Below are 23536 nucleotides of genomic sequence, written 5' to 3'. Positions count from 1 at the left end.
TGTGTTCTATCTGCTGAGGAAGAAGAAATTGAAATCATTTTAATTTGGGAAACATTTATTGAGTGTTTGCTGTATCCTCAGTAGTATATCAGGTGCTATCAGGAGGAGATGTCTATGAAACAAGTGATGCTGTTTGTAAGTTTATGTTCTATTTTGGAAGATGAAGCATTCATACACAGCACAAGATTAATTTGCAAAGTAGCACAATCCATTGTGAGTCTTAATCCCTTCATCTATAAAATGAGGGAGGTTGGACTCCACCTGAAGCATGCTTTGAACACTCCCCCTAAAAGAAAATGTGCTAATTTACTGCTTAAATGTAATCAGATCCCTGAATCACAGAATTACTAATTGTTCTTTCCTGCTATGGATATTAGCCAGAGGTTTATCTTTAGCTTCTTCATATCCTTGGCATAAAATGTGTGCCCAGTTCACTCTCATTTCTTCCTTAACCTGCACATCCAATCAATCACTAAGTACTATTGGCTTGTCCTCCTAAATATATTTCAAATCTACCTACAAATCTCTATGCCCACAGCCAACACTTATCTAGTAAGAGCCACCATCGTCTCACATCTGGACTAACACAAGAGCTACTTAATAGGTCTCCCTACTTCCACTCTTGCCTCTCTATAGTCTATTCTACACATAGCAGCCTTTTACAAACATTCCCATGCTTAATACCACTCTAGGACTTCTAATTACAATCGGAATGCAATCTAACCTGTTTACTATGACCCACAAGAGTCTAAATGACCTGACCCTAACCTTATCTTGCATAGTCTCTTCTCATGCTGACCTTGTTTCAGCAATATTATCTTTATGAAGCACTCTAAGATTGTTCCTACCTCAGGATTTTGCACATTGTGTTCTTGCTGGGGGAAATGTTCTTCCTACCGTTTTTGCTTGGTGAACTCCTAGTCATTCTTAATACCTCAGCCTAAAAGGAACTTCATTACAAAAGCCTTCCCTAACTCCACTAATTTAAATCAGATCTCTTTGTTAAAATTGTTCATAGTACTCAGAACTTTTCTTGTATGGCTCTTATCACAGTTTGTATTTATATATTTGTGTGATTATTTTAATTTCTGCTCTCTTACTATAGCCCTAGGAGGAATGAGGCCCTGACTGTTCTATGTACTACCTTATTTTCACTACCTCACACAGTACCTGGTGTGAACCCACAAAATGTGGGTTCAATATATGTTTGTTGAATGAATCAAGGCCAGTTATTTGGTTCTTCTCTCTTACCCAATGTCATGAAATTGATTTGACTGAAACTACTCTGAACTGGCTGAAGAAAGTAAATGTTTGATGGTAAAAAGCCTACAATGAGAAACAGTTAGTATCTCATAGTATTCAGTCTTTTTTTTTTTTTTTACTTTTTGGCCGTGCCACATAGCATGTGCGATCTTAGTTCCCCAACCAGGGATCGAACCCCTATCCCCTGCATTGGAAGCACAAAGTCTTAACCATTGGACTGCCAGGGAAGTTCCTCATAGTAGTCAGTCTTATTAATGCCCTGTAGCTCAGAAATGATACTTTTTTAGCCTTACAATTTGCCCTTTGCATGGAAGGAAGGTGTGATAGTGAAGAGAGAAAATGGGTTTATTCTAGAATCTGAAAGAAAAGTGTTTTCACCCTTTTTCATCCATTAAAAATTTTATTTTCTTTGTTCTAGTTCTATCAGATATGCATACTATCACAGACCAGCTCATTATTAAGGTCAAGATCTTTTCCTGGATTGTCTGTAAAATTTCCAGGAAGTTGTAATCACAAATCAGGATTTGGGGCATCTACAGTGTATAGTTTCAGACTCATGAGGCAGTTGTCAGGCCTTGGTGAGAACAGGCTGTGGATGGGAAGGTTTGTCTTAGGAGCTAGGCAGCAGAGAGAACTATTCAGGCTAATGATGTAGGTGATCTCTTTGGATTCTCTACTCAGGACAAACTCCAAATCTCAGAAGGTAGAAGACCTTTATGGACAAGTAATTCAGGAAGTAGAGTAAGAATTTATAACAAGATCCTCATTAAAACCTAATACAGGATAAGGGGGTTCTGAAAAGAAATCAGAACCAAGGGCCAAAAAACTGAAAAAATACTTAGGTGCTGCTAAACTTCTAATTACAGTTGTTTTTTTACTTATTAAAGACAGTGATCTTACAAGGAGGCCCTTGACTACCTGTAATGAGAATTTAAAGGCTCCTTTTTGTTCTGTATACTCCCAGAATTGGAATCAGAAAACAGAATCAATCTGAAGTGAAAAAGTCTTCTTGGAGTAGAGTTATAGGATTGAGACTGAAGCAGAAGTCAGGTAATCTAGTCTTTATTCAATGGTGACACCACAAGCATAGTTTCTTAACAGCATTACAAGAATGGGATTTTCGGGGCACAAACTTTTTCAAGGGGTACTAAAGTTTCACACTAGAATGGCAACATTTAAAATCATAAAGCTTTATTTTTTTTTGACTTACAATATTCACCATGTTATAGTTCTAAAAATCTCAAAACAAATGCCAGTATAGATAGCTGAAAAACAAAGAACACATTTATGTGTTTACATGATTTTAGAGAATTTCACTAGACTAACAATATATATTTTTTATTGAATAATTCAATGTTTTAGCGCTGTGTAGGCCAGAATCTTCCTAAATTAACTAGACATATGTGGAGATTCTCACATATAGTCACAGGCTTTTGATCTTTTGGAAACATGTTGGGTGTACTTTTCTTCACACAGATTTCCCAAAGAGGGCTTTCCTGGTCCCACTTACCATGTAGGAGCATGCTTCCCAGGAGGACTCATTTAACTTTTAATACTTAAATTAAGGGATGGTTGGAATATCTTCCCTGTTCTCTGAGCTCTTCAGAAAGCTCCCAGGAGTTCAACATATACTAGAATAGATAGTGCGCACAGACAGGAATTTCTATTATTCATATCAGGCAGTGTAGACTGTTGGTTAAGAGCATGGATCCTGGATCAAAGTTTGAATCCTGGATCCATTACTGATTCACAGTGCGACATTGGTCATTTGCTTAGCTTGTTTACACCTTAGTTTCCTCAACTATAAAATTGGGAAAATTATAGTAACTATCTCATAGGGCTTTTGTGCTATATATATAAGCTATTATTATTTTAAATAATATTTTTAAATGAATCCTCATTTGGGAAGTAGCACCCATGACAATATGGCCACATTTGTTATCTTTCTTTTCTGGAAGGGGGAAAATAAATAAATGAGGACAAAAATAAGGCAATATGGTCAGATTATACTGTGAGCCTTCTGAAAGAAGAATTTGCATTTCATTTCTATAACTTCAGTACTTGTCTCAATTCCTGACACATGGCAGGAACTTAATGAATAAATGATTATTTGGGGAATCAAATTGATTTTTCTCACCTGAATAGCATAAAAGCCCCCCAAACAAAAATGGCAAGGTCTCTAAGAGTTGTGCGGGATCATTAGCTCACTGAAGTGTTGGAGTCTTCCAAGGGGAGTGAGTTACAGATGCATCCTGGGAGATCCATGTCAAGACTGACCATTCCACACATATATGTTGATTTGTTCCAACAAACAACTATGGTTTCTTTCCTCCTTGCCAGGATGTATGTTCTTCACTTGCTCTTACAACGGGTTTTATCTTGATTCTGTTCAGCATTTTAGAAACCGGGGCTCCAAATGGTCCAAAACATGAAAAAGAGAAGAAGGAGAGAAGAATCTTAAACATTCTCTGCTGTTACCTTCTGAGTTTATTCATTCTGGTTTCAAAGAAATGATTTCACTGAAGAGACTTCAGGGATCAGGTCCCTAAAAGGCAATTAAATCCTACTACTGAACTAAAGCTGTACATTCTTCTGGGAGTGTTATTTCTAAGTCATTAAAATACAAGTAGATTTTGTCTACTAATGCCAATACTTCATTAGTGACAATATGATAAAACTTTTGACTAACACCCTCAACTCCACTTTTGCTCTTAAGTTACCAGGGAGCAGAACCAACTCTAGGGTGATTACTCAGAGTCCTATGTTTCTTGGGAGGGTTTCCGATACAGTGACTCAGAATGTAATGAATGAATAGGAAAGGGGGAATGGCCACAATTTATTGGGATGCTATGAAAGCTTCAATTAAGCATTCAGGTAAATAATGTTAACAGTGTTTACTGGAGGTTTCCTCTTCCTCTTCACTTTATCCTAACTTCCCCCAGCCTATCCCAGCCATCTTTGACTTGAATAGTTTCTGGAAATCCCACTTTTTCCTAAAACTTTGCTGGATTAAATTTGAGGTGCCATACAAACTGTCACTGTCTAAATATAATCATCTTCTCATTCACTGTCCCATTGATTTACTTCATCTGTGCATGTACCTAATTATAATAGTATTATTTTATTGATTTCTTGCCGAGTTGTGGCCTGAATATATGATGTAATTGTTTATTATTTTTACATGTATCCTTCTTAAAATTTCCAACTTAGAGTTCAAGATATTGGGGCTAGGAATGAGGCATCTCAGCAAATGGTCTAGCTGAGTGCTACTCAAAATGTTTGCAATGACATAAGAACAGAATTGAGAGTAAACAGTAACTTTTAAAGTGATTTGACGTTGCCATAATATTTTCATTGTATTTTATAAAATATCAGGCTGTGACAGCTTGGAACTTTAAAAAAACAGCTGTGTTTTACCACAGATAGTTTAAGAAGTATTGGTTTAACACCTATTCATTTAAGCAGTTCTTATTGTGCATGTACTCTGTGCCAGGAATTATGCTAGGGAGACAGAGATGAATGAAACAAACTTCTTGTTCTCAGTAAACTTATGATCTAATTGGGGATAAACACTCCAAAACAACTGATTATAAAATAATATGGAAGAGGCTAAATTTAGGGTTGAACAAAATGTTATTAAGCAAAAGAAAATAGAATTAAGTCACCTATCCAGGGTTAAACAATGCAATGAGCTCTGGGGAAGGCTTCATTGAAGACATGACATTAGATCTGACCTTGAAGGATGACTGAGGTTTTGCCAGGCATGGAAGACAAGAAGAGCACTGCAGGCAGAGAGAACAGTGTATACAGTGGCATATACACATAAAAGGTAGAGAAAAAAGTATTGATTTCCTGGAGCATGGGGTCTGTGGAGATGAGGTAGAGAAGGAGGAAAAAGAGGTTAGCAGGGTCCTCAATTAATGTTGGCATATCCTATAGGCAATAGGGAGCCACTGCAAGTTTCTAATCTTGGAGGGGAATTGTAGAAGAAGGTTTAATATGATGAGATGTTTGCTTTAGAAAATCATTCTGGAGAAGTTTCTAGATTTGATGATGGCCATTCTGACTGGTGTGAGATGATATCTCATTGTAGTTTTGATTTGCACTTCTCTAATGATTAATGATGTTGAGCATTCTTTCATGTGTTTGTTGGCAGTCTGTATATCTTCTTTGGAGAAATGTCTATTTAGGTCTTCTGCCCATTTTTGGATTGGGTTGTTTGTTTTTTTGTTATTGAGCTGCATGAGCTGCTTGTAAATTTTGGAGATTAATCCTTTGTCAGTTGCTTCATTTGCAAATATTTTCTCCCATTCTGAGGGTTGTCTTTTGGTCTTGTTTATGGTTTCCTTTGCTGTGCAAAAGCTTTGAAGTTTCATTAGGTCCCATTTGTTTATGTTTGTTTTTATTTCCATTTCTCTAGGAGGTGGGTCAAAAAGTTGATTGGATGGCTAGTTTAGAGAGAGACTGGACTAGGGAAAAATAGGAGCTTATTACAGTCATCCTGGTATGGGTTGAGTAAGCTGTGGACTGGGACAGATGCATTGAGGACAGAGAAGGGATGGATTTCGAAGACATTTCAGAGCAAGAAACAATAAGATTCAGTGAGTGAGTGGTCATTAAGGGTAAGTGAGGAGAAGATGTAGAGGCTAATTCTGAGGCTAATGAAAATACCATCATGTAGCATTTGTAACGTGCTTTTAACTTTTTAACATCTAACATCTATGATCTCATTTGATCTTCCAACCCTTCTGAGGTAGGTTAAAGAATATATTTTTCCCTGTTTGACAGATCCAGTCCAGAGAATTAAGTGATTCGCCCAGAGTTTCATAGCTCATTAATGGCAGAACCCAGACTAGAATCCAGACATCCTGACGCCTAATCATGTGCTTTTCTCACTCCATCGCGATGTTGCACTGAAAAAGTGTTTGACCTGCTGCTCACAGTTAATCGGAAACATTTGCTCTGCATATTACTAGCAGGGGGAAAAAAGAGGAGAGAAGGCACCCAGTGAGATGAGCACCAACTACTTTTGAGTCAATTGAAACTTCAGTATTAGTAATAATAACTGTATAATAACAGTAATAAAATAAATTAATGCTTATTGAGGGCTTACTATGTCCCAGCCATAGTTCTCATCATTTTATATAAAATCAACTGATTTAATCCTCTTAACAACCTTATGAGATCAGTCCTATGATTGTCTTCCTGTTATAGATGAGGAAACTGAGGCAGAAAGTTGCCCAAGGTCATATAGCCAATAAGTGTCAAGGTCAGATGTTTTAGCTAGACAATCTGAAAACAGCATTTTTTCCTTTCTCTGTTCAGCAGCAATCTTACCTTCTTCCTACTTTTCTTTTTCAAAGACTCCCTGAACCCATCAGGCTCCCATCAGAAAGAGCATCTAGGCATCAGGAGAATTGTATTTTTTAAATTAAATTAAATTAAATTAATTTTTTATTGAGGTATAATTGACACATAACATTATATTAGTTTCAGATGTACACCATAATGATTTTATATGTGTATACAATGAGAAATTACCACCACCATAATTCTAGGAGAACTGTATTCTCTTCCCAGTCATATCGCTAACTGTTGACCTTGATATCACAGCCTTTCTACATCTTTTTATCACCTCTTAATGTCAGTTTCATAATATTAATAACAATATATGTTTGTTAATCTCATTAAATTATTTAGAAGATGATATGAGGTAATATATGTTCAAGAATAAGATAAACTGTAAAGTGTATAAAGTGCTTTATAATTTTAAGAACTAGGAAGATATAAATTCACATAGTAATATTGCTTGCGTACACGTCTTTCTTCCCACCTAGACAATGAATTCTTTGAGGGGAAGGATCAAATATGCTTTTATTTGACCACCGCATCTCTGGCAATACCACAGTACCGGCTGTATAGTAGGTAGTTAATAAATGCATATTAATTGAATGATATATGTACAGATGCTTGAATGCATGGGTGAGAGAGCAACCTTGGAAGGCACTATTTAAGAAGCAAGTAGGCATTTCAATTCGTGGCGTCTTAGGCTCACGTGATCCAGACTTCACAATGACAGCTAACTATAGACTAACTATATATATATATATACTGTCACTATATGCTTTGTCTCTTTATTGACTTGTTGGTACAGGCACAGCCTATAGACAGGGACTATAACTATAGGCCAGGGACTTTTCTAAGTGCTTTACATGAATTGAGTCATACAGTTCTTATAACCAAGCTATGAAGTCACATTCAACACATCCTTTTTAGCTCTCACCTGTATTGTAAAAGTGTGTAGACTTTGTAAACAGAGATTTAAATGGCTTCTGAGCATTCTTCTCTGAAACATCTACTTCAGTAACATCATTGGTAACAGTTTCCTACATAATATCCCTAAAACTTCCCAAGATTCCTGCGATTCCTGCAACTGTCTGAGGTTGTTGGCAATATTCCTTTACCTTCTCTCTCACAGCCCTTCCAAAGGCTTCATAGGCCTCTAATTCTGTTTATTAAATCCCTTCCTGCCTGATATAACTAGAGTGGTTGTGTCTACATGATCAAACTCTGAACACTACAGTTAGTGTTACAAGTACTATTAGCTCACTTAGGTGAAGAGATCAAAGCAGAGAGAGTAACTTGAAATAAAAGTGGTAGAATGAAAGTTTGAATCCAAAAAGTTTGGCTCCAGGGCCTGTGCTCTAAATAGTTATACTTCACTGCCTTTCCTCAAGTGAAATCCCAAATCCTGTGAATGGGGTGTGGCGTCTTTTTCCTAAATCCCTATTGGAAAATATCACTTGGAAACTATTTTTCAGTTTGCAGACTTTCTCCTCAATTTCTAACAGAACTATCTTAGTTTCAAACCAGTCTTTATTTGCTTTCCAGGGTGAAGCAAGGTAAGCTTCACTACCCAGCTGCCTAGGATGAGGTGCACAGTGGAATGCTTCTCACAATGCCTGTGAGTGATCAGGTGGAAGCGATAGTCAACCTTAGGGGTTTTCAACAATCAAGAATTGATTTCATTCCACAGCACCCTCATAGAGTTCATTTTTATATTTAAAATGAATTAATATCAATGTTGAATTAGATTGTCTTTGGGGTTTAGATGCCTAGAAACAGAATGTTAGTGCTGGAAGGGCCATAGCTATGTTAACTAGCTGTTATGTGTGTCTACTTTTCCAGTCAAAGCTAACATTTAAAGTCACGCAGATAGATGTATATATATTGATCTTGAGGAATGTCCATGATATATTGTCAAGTGGAAAAAGCAAGTTGCAGAGTAAATTGATGATATTATTCTATTTTTTAAGAAAATATATATAACACCTAGATGCAGAATGTTAAGACTAGAGAGATCCTTGGGTAACAAAACACAACCTTCCTATTATATTGATGAGCAAATCTGAGGGCCAAAGAGTGCTATAACTAACGTCACACAGCTAGTTAGTAGCAGAATCAATTCTGCAGCCCTATCTCCAAACTCCACTATGTCACTCTGTCTATAGGCTGTGCCTGTACCAACAAGTCAATAAAGAGACAAAGCATATAGTGACAGAGCTACCATTTTGTAGTAGGGGCACCATTAACAAAAATATAATTCTCATTTTAAGCTGCAAATAGAGAGCTGTAATAAAGAGTAGAATATTTCTCCCCCCAAAAGCAGGGTCATTAAAATGAGTACTCTGCATATTTCTCCTAATTTCTGAATTTCTCTCTACTTGAAGGCTCTATTGTTTTCTCCTGTAAAATTTTATTGATTTCACCAATTTAACTTTATTTCACAATGTTAATTTGAAATGTTTTGCGTAATGTATGAAACTTGCCCTGGCACCTAGTACCTAGTTCCTGGTTGAAAGTAGGAAGTTAATATTTGTTGAATGAATAAATCAAAGATTTAAATCACTTGGATTTTTTTCTAAATATTTTTTATTTCTTGATATTAAAACATGGTTTCAGTGGCTGAGAATACCATAATTTAAAAAAATGTATAATAGATGGAATTTGAATGAATGTTGCATTTATTTGAAAATTATGCTATTTTGATAAGTGATTTACTCATTCTATTTTTTTTTCTCATTGTTAACATGAGGGGTGGATTATGGTGACTTTTCTTACCAATTTTACAGAGATATTAGGAATACAGAATGAAATAATATATTTGAAAGAAGTTTAGAAAAAGAAAAAGAAAAAAATGAAACACTCTACACTAATGTAGGAAATGTCTATGATAAAATTTTCTCATGACTCTGAGGTTAAGTAGAGTAAGGGATTGTGCTTTTACAACAGGGTTTGCCTTCAGTAAAGTTGTAAAATTTCTGACATTTGTCTTCTGACCTTTTATTATACCATTCTTTGTCCTATTTTCCAATTTCAGTTATGCCTCGCCTCCTGCTAACAGTCATAGGAGATTCTCTTGCTGCTTAGGTCTCTTCTGTCAGTGAGGAAATGATTCTGATAAATTTATTTACCTTAAGTTGAGTAACTTAATGGGTGGCCGACCACTAATGTGTTATATGTAAAGAAAGAGTAAAAAAAATGCCTGTAATGGAAATTCAAGTCTCAGTAAGAATAATACTTTGGGGTGGGAGCACTTCCTGAAGCTTCTCATATAATGATCACCTACTCTACCAAGGGTAAAGTCAGACGTTTTAAACAGTTTTTTTCTGTCAGTGAAGATGTAGCTGAATGTTATTTTAGAAGTTTAGAAGCAAAGAAGTCTTATGCCCTTTTTGCCATAACTTTCCTCATTGCCCCTTTAACATCCTTATTCCTCAGGCTATATATTAGGGGGTTCAGCATGGGTGTCAAAGCCCCATAAAACACTGAGATAAACTTGTCCTTGTCAGGGGATGACTTGGACTGCGGTTTCATATACATGGAAATGGCTGCCCCATAGAAGATTGCCACCACAGTCAAATGAGAACCACAGGTAGAAAAGGCCTTGAGCCTACCCTGGGCTGAGCGAATCCTTAGAACAGCAGTGGCAATTCGGACATAGGAGAGGAGAAAAAGCCCAAAGGGTAGGAGCAGGGAAAATACTTGTGATGAAGATCATAAGCTCATTGAGGCTGGTATCAGAACAAGCCAGCTTAAGAAGGGAGAGAATTTCACAGACAAAATGGTTGATGACGTTAGCCCCACAGAAATGAAGTTGCAGGGATAAGATGAGCATGGCAGTGAGCACAAGTGATGCCCCCCATGAGGTAGCAGCCAGCCAAACACAAACTGAGCCATTCATGACCACAGAATAGCGCAGGGGATTGCTGATAGCAACCACACAATCATAGGCCATGACAGCCAACAGGAGGCACTCTGCTGTGGCCAAGACCAAGGAGACATTTATTTGGGTCAAACAATCGTGGGTAAGAGAGGTAGGGATGGGTAGAGAAACAATGCACCAAGGCCTGGGGCATGGAGACTGTTCCATTGCAAAGGTCTAAGAAAGACAGATTACTAAGGAAGAAGTACATTGGAGTGTGGAGGTGGGGGTCAACGTGGATAAGAAAGATGATCAGTCCATTCCCCAATAATGTTCTGAGGTAAGTTATCAGTACCAATGTGAAAAATGTGACTCTCCATTCAGGATAGTTAGAGATTCCAATAAGAAGAAACTCAAATACTGCTGTAGCGTTGTCCATGGCCATTCTTCCCACTTGCCACTATTCATTGGATGGGTGCCAATGTAGTTGCCTAATTTTACCTGAAAGAATGAGAATAAAGATGGAGGGATGGTATGAGAAAGTTGGAAATAACTAGGGTGTACAGGATCATTCTCGTTGTCCTCTTCAAAAGATAGAAGAATACAAATGAGATATCTATGATGGATACAGAGGCAAAGCTAAAAATCTACTCCCTCCCGTGGAAAACAGCAAATTCCCCATTCTTTTAAAATGGTTATATGAAAAGTTCTGCAACCCACTTTTGCCAGATACTTTTTAATATCATTTTTTTTCCAAGTAAGAAGAGAGGAAAAGGAGGGCATCTTCCTGCTTCTCTCACTCGTTCTCCATTTTCAAAGACAAATCTATTCATAGAGATGGTTGAACCTCTGTCAGCTTGAGTTACTAATCTCCACCAAGAGGGTACCTTCTGATAGTCTTAGCTAAAATATTGCCTATTCTTGTGTCTGTCTGTCACTCCTAGATTGTTCATACCTCCATTTTCCCATTGTGCTAGTATCTACCACGGTGCTTGTCCTAGAGTCCTGCCAAGTATTTCTTTTTTTAAAATAAATTTATTTTTGGCTGCGTTGGGTCTTCGTTGCTGCACGCAGGCTTTCTCTAGTTGCGGCGAGCGGGGGCTACTCCTCATTGTGGTGTGCGAGCTTCTCATTGCAGTGGCTTCTCTTGTTGCGGAGCACAGGCTCTCGGCACGTGGGCTTCAGTAGTTGTGGCACGCGGGCTCTAGAGTGCAGGCTCAGTAGTTGTGGTGCACAGGCTTAGTTGCTCTGCGGCATGGAGGATCTTCCTGGAGCAGGGATCGAACCCATGTCACCTGCATTGGCAGGCAGATTCTTAACTACTGCACCACCAGGGAAGTCCCCAAATATTTCTTTGATCTAACCTGATATTATGTAAATATAATATGTCATGGAACCCTTGAGGTCTATGAAAACCCTCTGCTAATGTCTGTGGTTGGAGTTACATTTCCAGGTCCTCTGGTGTTTTCCGTGTTGTGATTGCTGAGCCCCAGTTAGCAATGTGAAAATCTAATGTGATGTTTCTAAAAGTATGAGTGGTAAGGAGTGACCAGCCTACCTGAAAAGTCACTCTCTTCTCACCCTCATCACTCTCTTTTCCCTCACGCTGCTTAATTTTCCTTACAGCACATTCCAATATTTGAAACTACATTAATGATTTGATTGTTTATTACTTCAGCGGTCCCCAACCTTTTTGGCACCAGGGACCGGTTTCCTGGAAGACAGTTTTTCCTCGGATGGGGCGGGGTGTGCGGGGGGATGGTTCAGGCAGTAATGCGAGCGAAGGTTCAGGTGGTAATGCGAACGATGGGGAGCGATGGGGAGCAGCAGATGAAGCTTCACTTGCTCGCCCGCCGCTCACCTCCTGCTGTGTGGCCCGGTTCCTAGCAGGCCAGCAGACCGGTACCGGTCTGCAGCCCAGGGGTTGGGGACTCCTGTATTACTCGATTACTTGTCTCCCACTCGAATGTAAATTTATTGAGAACAGAACCTTGTCTGCTTTGTTTACTGGCTTATCCCTAGTATTTAGAACAGTGCCTGGGGCATCATAAGGAACTGATATCGAATGAATAAATGAACGTATAAAGTCCTGGGCTGTTACAGATATTATTCAGAATTTAACTACTCCTCTTGCCACCTGCACTGCCATCCCTTATTCCAAGTCATTATCATTATTCACCTGGATTTTGTCAATAACTTCCTTATTGGTCCCCCTGTTTCTGGCTTTGCCTCCATTCAGTTCAAATGATTCAGTTATATCGTAAGTCAGATCAGGTTACTCTTACATTAAAAAATTTCAATAGCTTCTCATTTCAACCTAATTAAACACCAACCTCCTTACTATGACCTATCAGGCACTACATGGTTTGCCTCCTCTTTACCTCTCTGACCTCTGTTCCTACTACTCTTTTCCTTGCTCACTTTGTTCTAGTCACACTGGCCTCTTCACTGTTCCTTAAACACTCATGGCACGTCCCTTTCTCAGAGCCTTTGATCTCTTTGATCTCGCTGCTCCATATTTCTGAAACCAAGATCCTTGTATGGCTTACCTTCTCACTTCTCTCAGGTCTTTACTCACAATGCATCTTTTTAGTCAGTTCTTCTTTGGCCACCCTGTCTAAAAGCTCATCTCTAGCCCTTGGCATTTTATGCTCCCCTTTCCAATTCTCTTTAGAATTATTATTTCTAGCATCTTGTATATTTTATCTATTAATTATGTTTATTGATTGTTTCTCTTAACTAGAATGCATACTCAGTGAAGTCACTGCTGTATGCCCAAAACCTAGAATGGTGCCTGCTGCATGGAAGGTGCTTAAGAATTATTTGCTGAATGAATGTGTGAATGGAACTCTTTAGCTTTTCCACATTGAAAGACAGCCTCTCTTTTTCCATCTGCCTCTTCCCTAGATATTGCTGTTTATATGGCAAGCACCCCCTAATGTGTATGTGCTCCTTCATGAGATTAACTCTCCCTTTTCTTCTAATCCCTTCCTTGAAGCTTCTGCTACTCACTGGCTATTTCTCTGGATAAGTTTCTTCCCCTCATTGGCTTAGATTTTTATTTGCAATCTAGTTAAACTAAGTGATCTCTAAGAGCCCTTCTAGCTCTAACATGCTAGGATTCTCTGATTTCCTTCAATTAAAAGGAAGACAAAACAAAACTTAACACTCCTCAGAATATGAGGAATCTACTACATTTTCCTCCATTGTTGGCAATTCTTGTGGGCTACAGAAGGGGTTTACTAAGGGATGAAGTTTCTCTAACCATCTTTGAAATGGGAGACTCGCTTGTCCTTAAAAGTCTTTAGCAAAGAAGATTCTACAATTCCCCCACTTCCCTGTCCTGGAGTCCAAGTAACCTGTCCCTGTGTCTAGTTCTCTACTTTGTTCAGCCTCTCAGACAGGCTAAGTACATGAGAATGGTAAATTTATGGAAGTGAAAGTATATGCCACTTGTGAAGTGTCAAACACATGTAAGGGAGGGAGAAGATAGTAATCTGCCTTCACAGGAGTGTCCTCAGATCTTGAGAGACCTAGTGAGATAATCATTTCCACAGAGGGAAAATGCAGAAAGATGAGAGTCACATGGCTATATGAAACAATGCACTGAAGCCTGTTATATTTTAAGTTAGTACAGTCATACCTTAAATTTCTTTGTGGTCTATGTTTAACTCCCAATTACCTATATATGGGCCATTCTAAAAAGATGATGGACAAGCTGCAGATGGGAGGATGAGATAGAAGTAGATGGCTGATTATTATGCCATTTAAAAGTCTCTGTTGCTCCTAGAACTCTATAAAGCACACTGATTTTGCTGTTAAATATTGATAAATAAATGTTTTCCCTCCTTATATGAACCTATAATTCTTAATGACCAGCAGGATGTATTTTATTTCTCTGGTATTGAGGTATTATTTATAGAGTCTATCCCTCAGTCTTTCATGAGCCTAGCTGAATAAATTGATGAGCGATTTGATTAAAAATTGGTGATCTGTCTATGGTTGCGGGAAGACTTGTTTTTAATGGTGTTAAGCTTACTGATAGAGATTGGGATCGAACACGTGACCTTGCCTCCATTAGTACTGTGTCTGAACCTATGGAATTAAAATTGATGACAACTTCCCTTTCACACTTAAAGGCTACTCAGCATCTAAACTGAGGGACCTATTTATCATTTAGTCTGGGCCCTGCTCTCCAAGGCAGTGCTGATTGTCTCATCCTAAAATTATCGTTAAAAGATTCCTGGAAAACTGGGCTTAGAATGTTTCCCATCTTAGTCTTGTTGCCTGCAATTATTTATATAGCCTAACTTTTCTTTCAGCTAACAGCTGCCCTCTTGCCTTCCTGGAGGTTGCCCATGTCTGATAAATGGTTAGAGGTTAAAAAAAAAGTGGGAGGGGGAATGAAAGAAACTGGAACATTTTCCTGTTACTGACTTACCATTGGAGGTTCCTCTCAAGTACCAGTAGGTGGAGCAGAATGAGACTGCTGAAAATACCAAGTTTCCAACAGTTGTCAGGTTTGGAACATGACGATCTCCCTGCAGACTCTCCTGGTGAGATTTCAAAAGCCTTCCCAGCTTCTCAAACTCTCAAATGCCTGGAAACCTTTGAAGAAAAAAAATATTTTTTTGGTTAGATCAAATTACAATTGCCAAAAACTTTAATGTGCAGCCCTTGGTGATGGTATCTGATTAAATCATTTAATTTCTTAGGCAAACATTTCTTTCACTGACCTTTGACTCATGTACATCTTTGTTCTATCTTCCCTAGAAAAGTTATAACAAGGACGATTGAGGTCATTTGAATACTTTGCATCAAGACCCTTAGGTTATTTCAATTTTCGACCTGCTAGATTAGACACCTTTTGCCTCTTGGCAATATTTATCTATCTGTTATCTTATCTTGATGAACTGGGACACAATTAAACCAAATTGTCACTTTCTTTAAAAAGAGGGAAATGATAATAAAACATGCTGCATCCAGGGCTTTAAACTAAATTGGATGATTTCAAGGAAGTGTCCTGGGCTCTGTGTATACCCTACCCAGTTTCCTACTCTTTCTCCACTACCTATTTTCAGTGCCAGAGTGTGAAAGTATACAACCTGAAGACTCCAAGGTCCTGAGCATCCCTCGGTCAGCAAAAAGATCTAATGACAGTTACTCTACCCACTAAGGCTGGACAATAGACTCAGACATTTCAAAAGCATTAAACTGGGGTTGAAGCGCAAAGCTGTTTGGTTACCCCTCACTTGTCCAGAAAATATAACTACCAGAACCTGCCTTTCATTGAGCAGTTTGGTTTTTAGAAATTGTGCCGTTCCTCCCCTTCTCTTGATCTAGGTTAAGAATCCATCGATGTATGTTTACCCGGAAGCTGTCACCAGAGCTCTATCTCTGGGAGCATACTTTGCTCTGAACTAAATCTATAAATCCTACATCATCAGCATACTTATGATGTCTGGGGTTTGATTCTCTTCCAGACTCAATTCCAAATGCAGGGAGAAAGTTGATGAGCTGCTCAGTAACTTAAATAACTTGAAGTTCCAAAGTGCTACCAGACCATTTATCTCACGAGTACAGTTCAAAGTTTCTGGTCTTCAGCAGAAAGAAATAATTAGCTTGTGAGAGCTTCAGGGACCTCATCCCAAACAGGCAATTAAATTTTGCCAAACCAGAGCTGTTTGAAAAAAAGTAGTATTTTGTGTAGGGAAAAGAAATAAAGAAAGAGAAAGGAGACTTTTGAGACCATGAGACTTCTGTATACCACTGTTGGGCTTTCCAGAGAACTAAGAAATAATTCTCTTTTATTTTGGTCCATAGTCTCTTCACATTCTTTCAGTATTAAATTGGTGTCGTGACAGAGCCTGCAGCTGGTAGAGAAATGTCTATCAGGGGACAGCTGGGATAGAGAGTGCACAACAGAGTGCATGTGTTATTGATTCCCACGTTGAAATAGCCCTTATGTTTGCCTTTCCATTCCCACTTCCACCACCCCAGCCTGCTCAAAGAGCTTCCATGGGAGCTTTTTTTCAACTGTATCAAGTCTGTATTCCTTCATCTGACATGCGAGGCCAACTGTGGCAGTTCCTCATCTATCATTTAACATTCATTTGTTCGCGCATTTACACATTAATATATTTATTCTACAAATACTTAATGAGTACCCACTATGTGTTAGGCAATGTGCTTTGCATTGAGGATACAACGGAGCAAAAAAAAATTCTGACACAGTTCCCACTTTCATGGAGCTTACTGTCTGGTAGGGAAAACTGACATTAACCAAACTATCAAGAATATAAATACGCATCTGTGGTAAGTGCTATGCAGAAAAGCTACTTGGTGGTATTTGTTATTGATTCCCACATCCACCTCTGTCTCCTACGACTGCTCAACAAGTTCTCTCCACTTAAGTCTGGTTACTTTCTCCATTGCTCCATGAGTGCTCACCCCTACTCCTTCTACACCAATAATCCTGATGTTATACCAACTTGGAAAGCAAAATAGTACCTAATCCATCTTTCAACACTAAACCTAGTTTTTGGCTCTTTTGTTACATGGTTCTCTATGTTATCTGATTCTTCAGCTATATCATAGGTAACCAGAAGCCAGATACTTGTTTTTCTACTTCTTTAGGACTTTTTATGGTAGTGCCAGTAGATAATAGGGTAGTGGGAAGCAGTCTGAGGTAGTCTTTATGGCTGTGTACCCAGGGGCTTGCTAATTATGTGACCTTGTTCAAGTAATCCAAATACTCTGAGCCTAATTTTCCTTTTTATAGGAAATGAGTAAATACATGGATATGCTTTTTTTTTGTCCAAATTATTTTATTTAGTTATTTATGTTTTAACATTTTATTGGAGTATAATTGCTTTACAATGGTGTGTTAGTTTCTGCTTTATAACAAAGTGAATCAGTTATACACACATATATGTTCCCATATTTCTTCCCTCTTGCGTCTCCCTACCTACCACCCTCCCTATCCCACCCCTCCAGGTGGTCACAAAGCACCGAGCTGATCTCCCTGTGCTATGCGGCTGCTTCCCACTAGCTATCTATTTTATGTTTGGTAGTGTATATATGTCCATGCCACACTCTGACTTTGTCACAGCTTACCCTTCCCCCTCCCCATATCCTCAAGTCCATTCTCTAGTAGGTCTGTGTCTTTAGTCACGTCTTACATATAGGTTCTTCATGACATTTTTTTTTCTCAGATTCCATATATATGTGTTAGCATATGGTATTTGTCTTTCTCTTTCTGACTTACTTCACTCTATTTGATAGACTCTAAGACCATCCACCTCACTACAAATAACTCAATTTCGTTTCTTTTTATGGCTGAGTAATATTCCATTGTATATATGTGCCACATCTTCTTTATCCATTCATCCGATGATGGACACTTAGGTTTCTTCCATCTCCTGGGTATTGTAAATAGAGCTGCAATGAACATTTTGGTACATGACTCTTTTTGAATTATGGTTTTCTCAGGGTATATGCCCAGTAGTGGGATTGCTGGGTCATATGGTAGTTCTATTTTTAGTTTTGTAAGGAACCTCCATACTGTTCTCCATAGTGGCTGTATCAATTTACATTCTCACCAGCAGTGCAACAGTGTTCCCTTTTCTCCACACCCTCTCCAGCATTTATTGTTTCTAGATTTTTTGATGATGGCCATTCTGACCGGTGTGAGATGATATCTCATCGAAGTTTTGATTTGCATTTCTCTAATGATTAATGATGTTGAGCATTCTTTCATGTGTTTTTTGGCAATCTGTATATCTTCTTTGGAGGAATGTCTATTTAGGTCTTCTGCCCATTTTTGGATTGGGTTGTTTGTTTTTTTGTTATTGAGCTGCATGTGCTGCTTGTAAATGTTGGAGATTAATCCTTTGTCAGTTGCTTCATTTGCAAATACTTTCTCCCATTCTGAGGGTTGTCTTTTGGTCTTGTTTATGGTTTCCTTTGCTGTGCAAAAGCTTTGAAGTTTCATTAGGTCTCATTCATTTATTTTTGTTTCTATTTCCATTTCTCTAGGAGGTGGGTCATAAAGGATCTTGCTGTGATTTATGTCATAGAGTGTTCTGCCTATGTTTTCCTTTAAGAGTTTGTTTCTGGCCTTACATTTAGGTCTTTAATCTATTTTGAGCTTATTTTTGTGTATGGTGTTAGGGAGTGTTCTAATCTCATACTTTTAAATGTACCTGTCCAGTTTTCCCAGCACCACTTATTGAAGAGGCTATCCTTTCTCCACTGTACATTCCTGCCTCCTTTATCAAAGATAAGGTGACCATATGTGCGTGGGTTTCTCTCTGGGCTTTCTATCCTGTTCCATTGATCTATATTTCTGTTTTTGTGCCAGTACCATACTGTCTTGATTACTGTAGCTTTGTAGTATAGTCTGAAGTCTGGGAGCCTGATTCCTCCAGCTCCATTTTTCATTCTCAAGATTGCTTTGGCTATTCGGGGTCTTTTGTGTTTCCATACAAATTGTGAAATTTTTTGTTCTAGTTCTGTGAAAAATGCCAGTGGTAGTTTCATAGGGATTGCATTGAATCTGTAGATTGCTTTGGGGAGTAGAGTCATTTTCACAATGTTGATTCTTCCAATCCAAGAACATGGTATATCTCTCCATCTATTTGTATCATCTTTAATTTCTTTCATCAGTGTCTTATAATTTTCTGCATACAGGTCTTTTGTCTCCTTAGGTAGGTTTATTCCTAGATATTTTATTCTTTTTGTTGCAATGGTAAATGGGAGTGTTTTCTTGATTTCACTTTCAGATTTTTCATCATTAGTATATAGGAATGCCAGAGATTTCTGTGCATTAATTTTGTATCCTGCCACTTTACCAAATTCATTGATTAGCTCTAGTAGTTTTCTAGTAGCATCTTTAGGATACTCTATGCATAGTATCATGTCATCTGCAAACAGTGACAGCTTTACTTCTTCTTTTCCGATTTGGATTCCTTTTATTTCCTTTTTTTCTCTGATTGCTGTGGCTAAAATTTCCAAAACTATGTTGAATAGGAGTGATGAGAGTGGGCAACCTTGTCTTGTTCCTGATCTTAGTGGAAATGGTTTCAGTTTTTCACCATTGAGGATGATGTTGGCTGTGGGTTTGTCATATATGGCCTATATTATGTTGAGGAAAATTCCCTCTATGCCTACTTTCTGGAGGGTTTTTATCATACATGGGTGTTGAATTTTTTCGAAAGCTTTCTCTACATCTATTGAGATGATCATATGGTTTTCTCCTTCAGTTTTTTAATATGGTGTATCATGTTGATTGATTAGCGTATATTGTAGAACCCTTGCATTCCTGGAATAAACCCCACTTGATCATGGTGTATGATTCTTTTAATGTGCTGTTGGATTCTGTTTGCTAGTATTTTGTTGAGGATTTTTGCATCTATGTTCATCATTGATATTGGCCTGTAGTTTTCTTTCTTTGTGACATCTTTGTCTGGTTTTGGTATCAGGGTGATGGTGGCCTCGTCAATTAGTTTGGGAGTGTGTTTCCCTCTGGTATATTTTGGAAGACTTTGATAAGGATAGGTGTTAGCTCTTCTCTAATTGTTTGATAGGATTCGCCTGTGAAACCTTCTGGTCCTGGGCTTTTGTTTGTTGGAAGATTTTAAATCACAGTTTCAATTTCAGTGCTTGTGATTGGTCTGTTCATAGTTTCCATTTCTTCCTGATTCAGTCTCGGCAGGTTGTGCATTTCTAAGAAGTTGTCCATTTCTTCCAGGTTGTCCATTTTATTGTCATAGAGTTGCTTGTTGTAATCTCTTATGATCTTTTGTATTTCTGCAGTGTCAGTTGTTACTTCTCCTTTTTCATTTCTCATTCTATTGATTTGAGTCTTCTCTCTTTTTTTCTTGATGAGTCTGGCTAATGGTTTATCACTTTGTTTATCTTCTCAAAGAACCAGCTTTTAGTTATATTGATCTTTGCTATTGTTTACTTCATTTCTTTTTCATTTATTTCTGATCTGATCTTTATGATTTCTTTCCTTCTGCTAACTTTGGGGGTTTTTTTCTTCTTTGTCTAATTGCTTTAGGTGCAAGGTTAGGTGGTTTATTCGAGATGTTTCGTGTTTCTTAAGGTAGGATTGTATTGCTCTAAACTTCCCTCTTAGAACTGCTTTTGCTGCATTGCATAGGTTTTGGGTCGTCATGTCTCCAGTGTCATTTGTTTCTAGGTACTTTTTGATTTCCTCTTTGATTTCTTCAGTGATCACTTTGTTATTAAGTAGTATATTGTTTAGCATCCATGTGTTTGTATTTTTTACAGATCTTTTCCTGTAATTGATATCTAGTCTCATAGCGTTGTGGTCGGAAAAGATACTTGATACAATTTCAATTTTCTTAAATTTACCAAGGCTTGATTTGTGACGCAAGATATGATCTATCCTGGAGAATGTTCAATGAGCACTTGAGAAAAATGTGTATTCTGCTGTTTTTGGATGGAATGTCCTATAAATATCAATTAAGTCCATCTTGTTTAATGTATCATTTAAAGCTTGTGTTTCCTTATTTATTTTCATTTTGGATGATCTGTCCATGGGTGAAAGTGGGGTGTTAATGTCCATTACTATGAATGTGTTACTGTCTGTTTCTCCTTTTATGGCTGTTAGTATTTACCGTATGTATTGAGGTGCTCCTATGTTGGGTTCATAAATATTTACAATTGTTATATCTTCTTCTTGGGTTGATCCCTTGATCATTATGTAGTGCGCTTCTTTGTCTCTTGTAATAGTCTTTATTTTAAAGTCTGTTTTGTCTGATATGAGAATTGCTCCTCCAGCTTTCTTTTGATTTCCATTTGCACAGAATATCTTTTTCCATCCCCTCAGTTTCAGTCTATATATGTCCCTAGGTCTGAAGTGGGTCTCTTGTAGACAGCATATATGTGGGTCTTGTTTTTGTATCCATTCAGCCAGTCTGTGTCTTTTGGTGGGAGCATTTATTCCATTTACATTTAAGGTAATTATCGATATATATGTTCCTATTCCCATTTTCTTAATTGTTTTGGGTTTGTTATTGTAGGTCTTTTTCTTCTCTTGTGTTTCTTGCCTAGAGAAGTTCCTTTAGCATTTGTTGTAAAGCTGGTTTGGTGGTGCTGAACTCTCTTAGCTTTTGCTTGTCTGTAAAGGTTTTAATTTCTCCATAAAATCTGAATGAGATCCTTGCTTTGTAGAGTAATCTTGGTTGTAGGTTTTTCTCCTTCATCACTTTAAATCTGTCCTGCCACTCCCTCCTGGTTTGCAGAGTTTTTGCTGGTAGATCAGCTGTTAGCCTTATTGCGATTCCCTTGTGTGTTATTTGTTGTTTTTTCCTTGCTGTTTTTAATATGTTTTCTTTGTGTTTAATTTTTGATAGTTTGATTAATATGTGTCTTGGCATATTTCTCCTTGGATTTATCCTGTATGGGACTCTCTGTGCTTCCTGGACTTGATTAAGTATTTCCTTTCCCATATTAGGGAAGTTTTCAACTATAATCTCTTCAAATGTTTTCTCAGTCCCTTTCTTTTTCTCTTCTTCTTCTGAGACCCCTATAATTCGAATGTTGGTGCGTTTAATGTTGTCCCCGAGGTCTCTGAGACTGTCCCCAGTTCTTTTCATTCTTTTTTCTTTATTCTGCTCTGAAGTAGTTATTTCCACTATTTTATCTTCCAGGTCACTTATCTGTTCTTCTGCCTCAGTTATTCTGCTGTTGATCCCATCTAGAGTATTTTTAATTTCATTTATTGTGTTGTTCATCGTTGCTTGTTTCCTCGTTAGTTCTTCTAGGTCCTTGTTAAATGTTTCTTGCATTTTCTCTGTTCTATTTCCAAGATTTTGTATCATCTTTACTATCATTATTCTGAATTATTTTTCTGGTAGACTGCCTATTTCCTCTTCATTTGTCAGGTCTGGTGGGTTTTTACCTTGCTCCTTCATCTGCTGTTTTTCTGTCTTCTCATTTTGCTTATCTTACTGTTTTGGGGGTATCCTTTTTGCAGGCTGCAGGTTCGTAGTTTCCGTTGTTTTTGGTGTCTGTCCCCAGTGGCTAAGGTTGGTTCAGTGGTTTGTGTAGGCTTCCTGGTGGAGGGGACTAGTGCCTGTGTTCTGGTGGATGAGGGTGGATCTTGTCTTTCTGGTGGGCAGGTCCATGTCTCATGGTGTGATTTGGGGTGTCTGTGGCCTTATTATGATTTTAGGCAGCCTCTCTGGTAATGGGTGGGGTTGTGTTCCTGTCTTGCTAGTTGTTTGGCATAGGGTGTCCAGCACTGTAGCTTGCTGGTCGTTGAGTGAAGCTTGGTCTTGGCATTGAGATGGAGGTCTCTGGGAGATTTTCGCCATTTGATATTACGTGGAGCCTGGAAGTCTCTTGTGGACCAGTGTCCTGACGTTGGCTCTGCCACCTCAGAGGCACAGCACTGACTCCTGGCTGGAGCACCAAGCGCCTTTCATCCACACGGCTCAGAATGAAAGGGAGAAAAAGTAGAAAGAAAGAAAGATATAGGATAAAATAAAATAAGGTAAGATAAAAAACTTAAGTTATTAAAATAAGAAATAAAAAATAATTATTAAGAAAAAAATTTTTTTAAAGAAAAAAAAAACGGTCGGACAGAACCCTAGGAGAAATGGAGAAAGCAAAGCTGTACAGAGAAAATCTCACACAGAAGCATACACATACACACTCACAAAAAGTGGAAAAAGGGAAAAATAATATATCTTTTTCTCAAAGTCCACTTCCTCAACTTGGGATGATTCGTTGTCTATTCAGGTATTCCACAGATGCAGGGTACATCAAGTTGATTGTGGAGATTTAAACCGCTGCTCCTGAGGCTGCTGGGAGAGACTTCCCTTTCTCTTCCCTTTCTCTTCTCTTCCCCTTCTCTTCTCACAGCTCCCGGGGTTCAGCTTTGGATTTGGCCCCACCTCTGCGTGTAGGTCGCCAGAGGGCGTCTGTTCTTCGCTCTGACAGGACGGGGTTAAAGGAGCCGCTGATTCGGGGGCTGTGGCTCACTCAGGCCAGGGGTTAGGGAGGGGCACGGATCCGGGACGAGCCTGCGGCGGC

General features: G+C 38.3%; 1 protein-coding gene across 1 annotated transcript; it reads right to left on the bottom strand.

The window, feature by feature from the left end:
• Positions 1-9987: 9987 nt before the first annotated feature.
• Positions 9988-10913, bottom strand: LOC115847081 (olfactory receptor 13H1-like). The gene is given in 3 exon segments (XM_030846553.1): positions 9988-10300; positions 10302-10624; positions 10626-10913. Coding segments are annotated over 3 exon segments (924 nt in total).
• Positions 10914-23536: the final 12623 nt, after the last annotated feature.

The sequence above is a fragment of the Globicephala melas genome, chromosome X (assembly GCF_963455315.2).
Source record: "Globicephala melas chromosome X, mGloMel1.2, whole genome shotgun sequence".
Classification (NCBI taxonomy): Eukaryota; Metazoa; Chordata; class Mammalia; order Artiodactyla; family Delphinidae; genus Globicephala; species Globicephala melas.
This window is presented reverse-complemented; position numbering and strand designations above follow the sequence as displayed.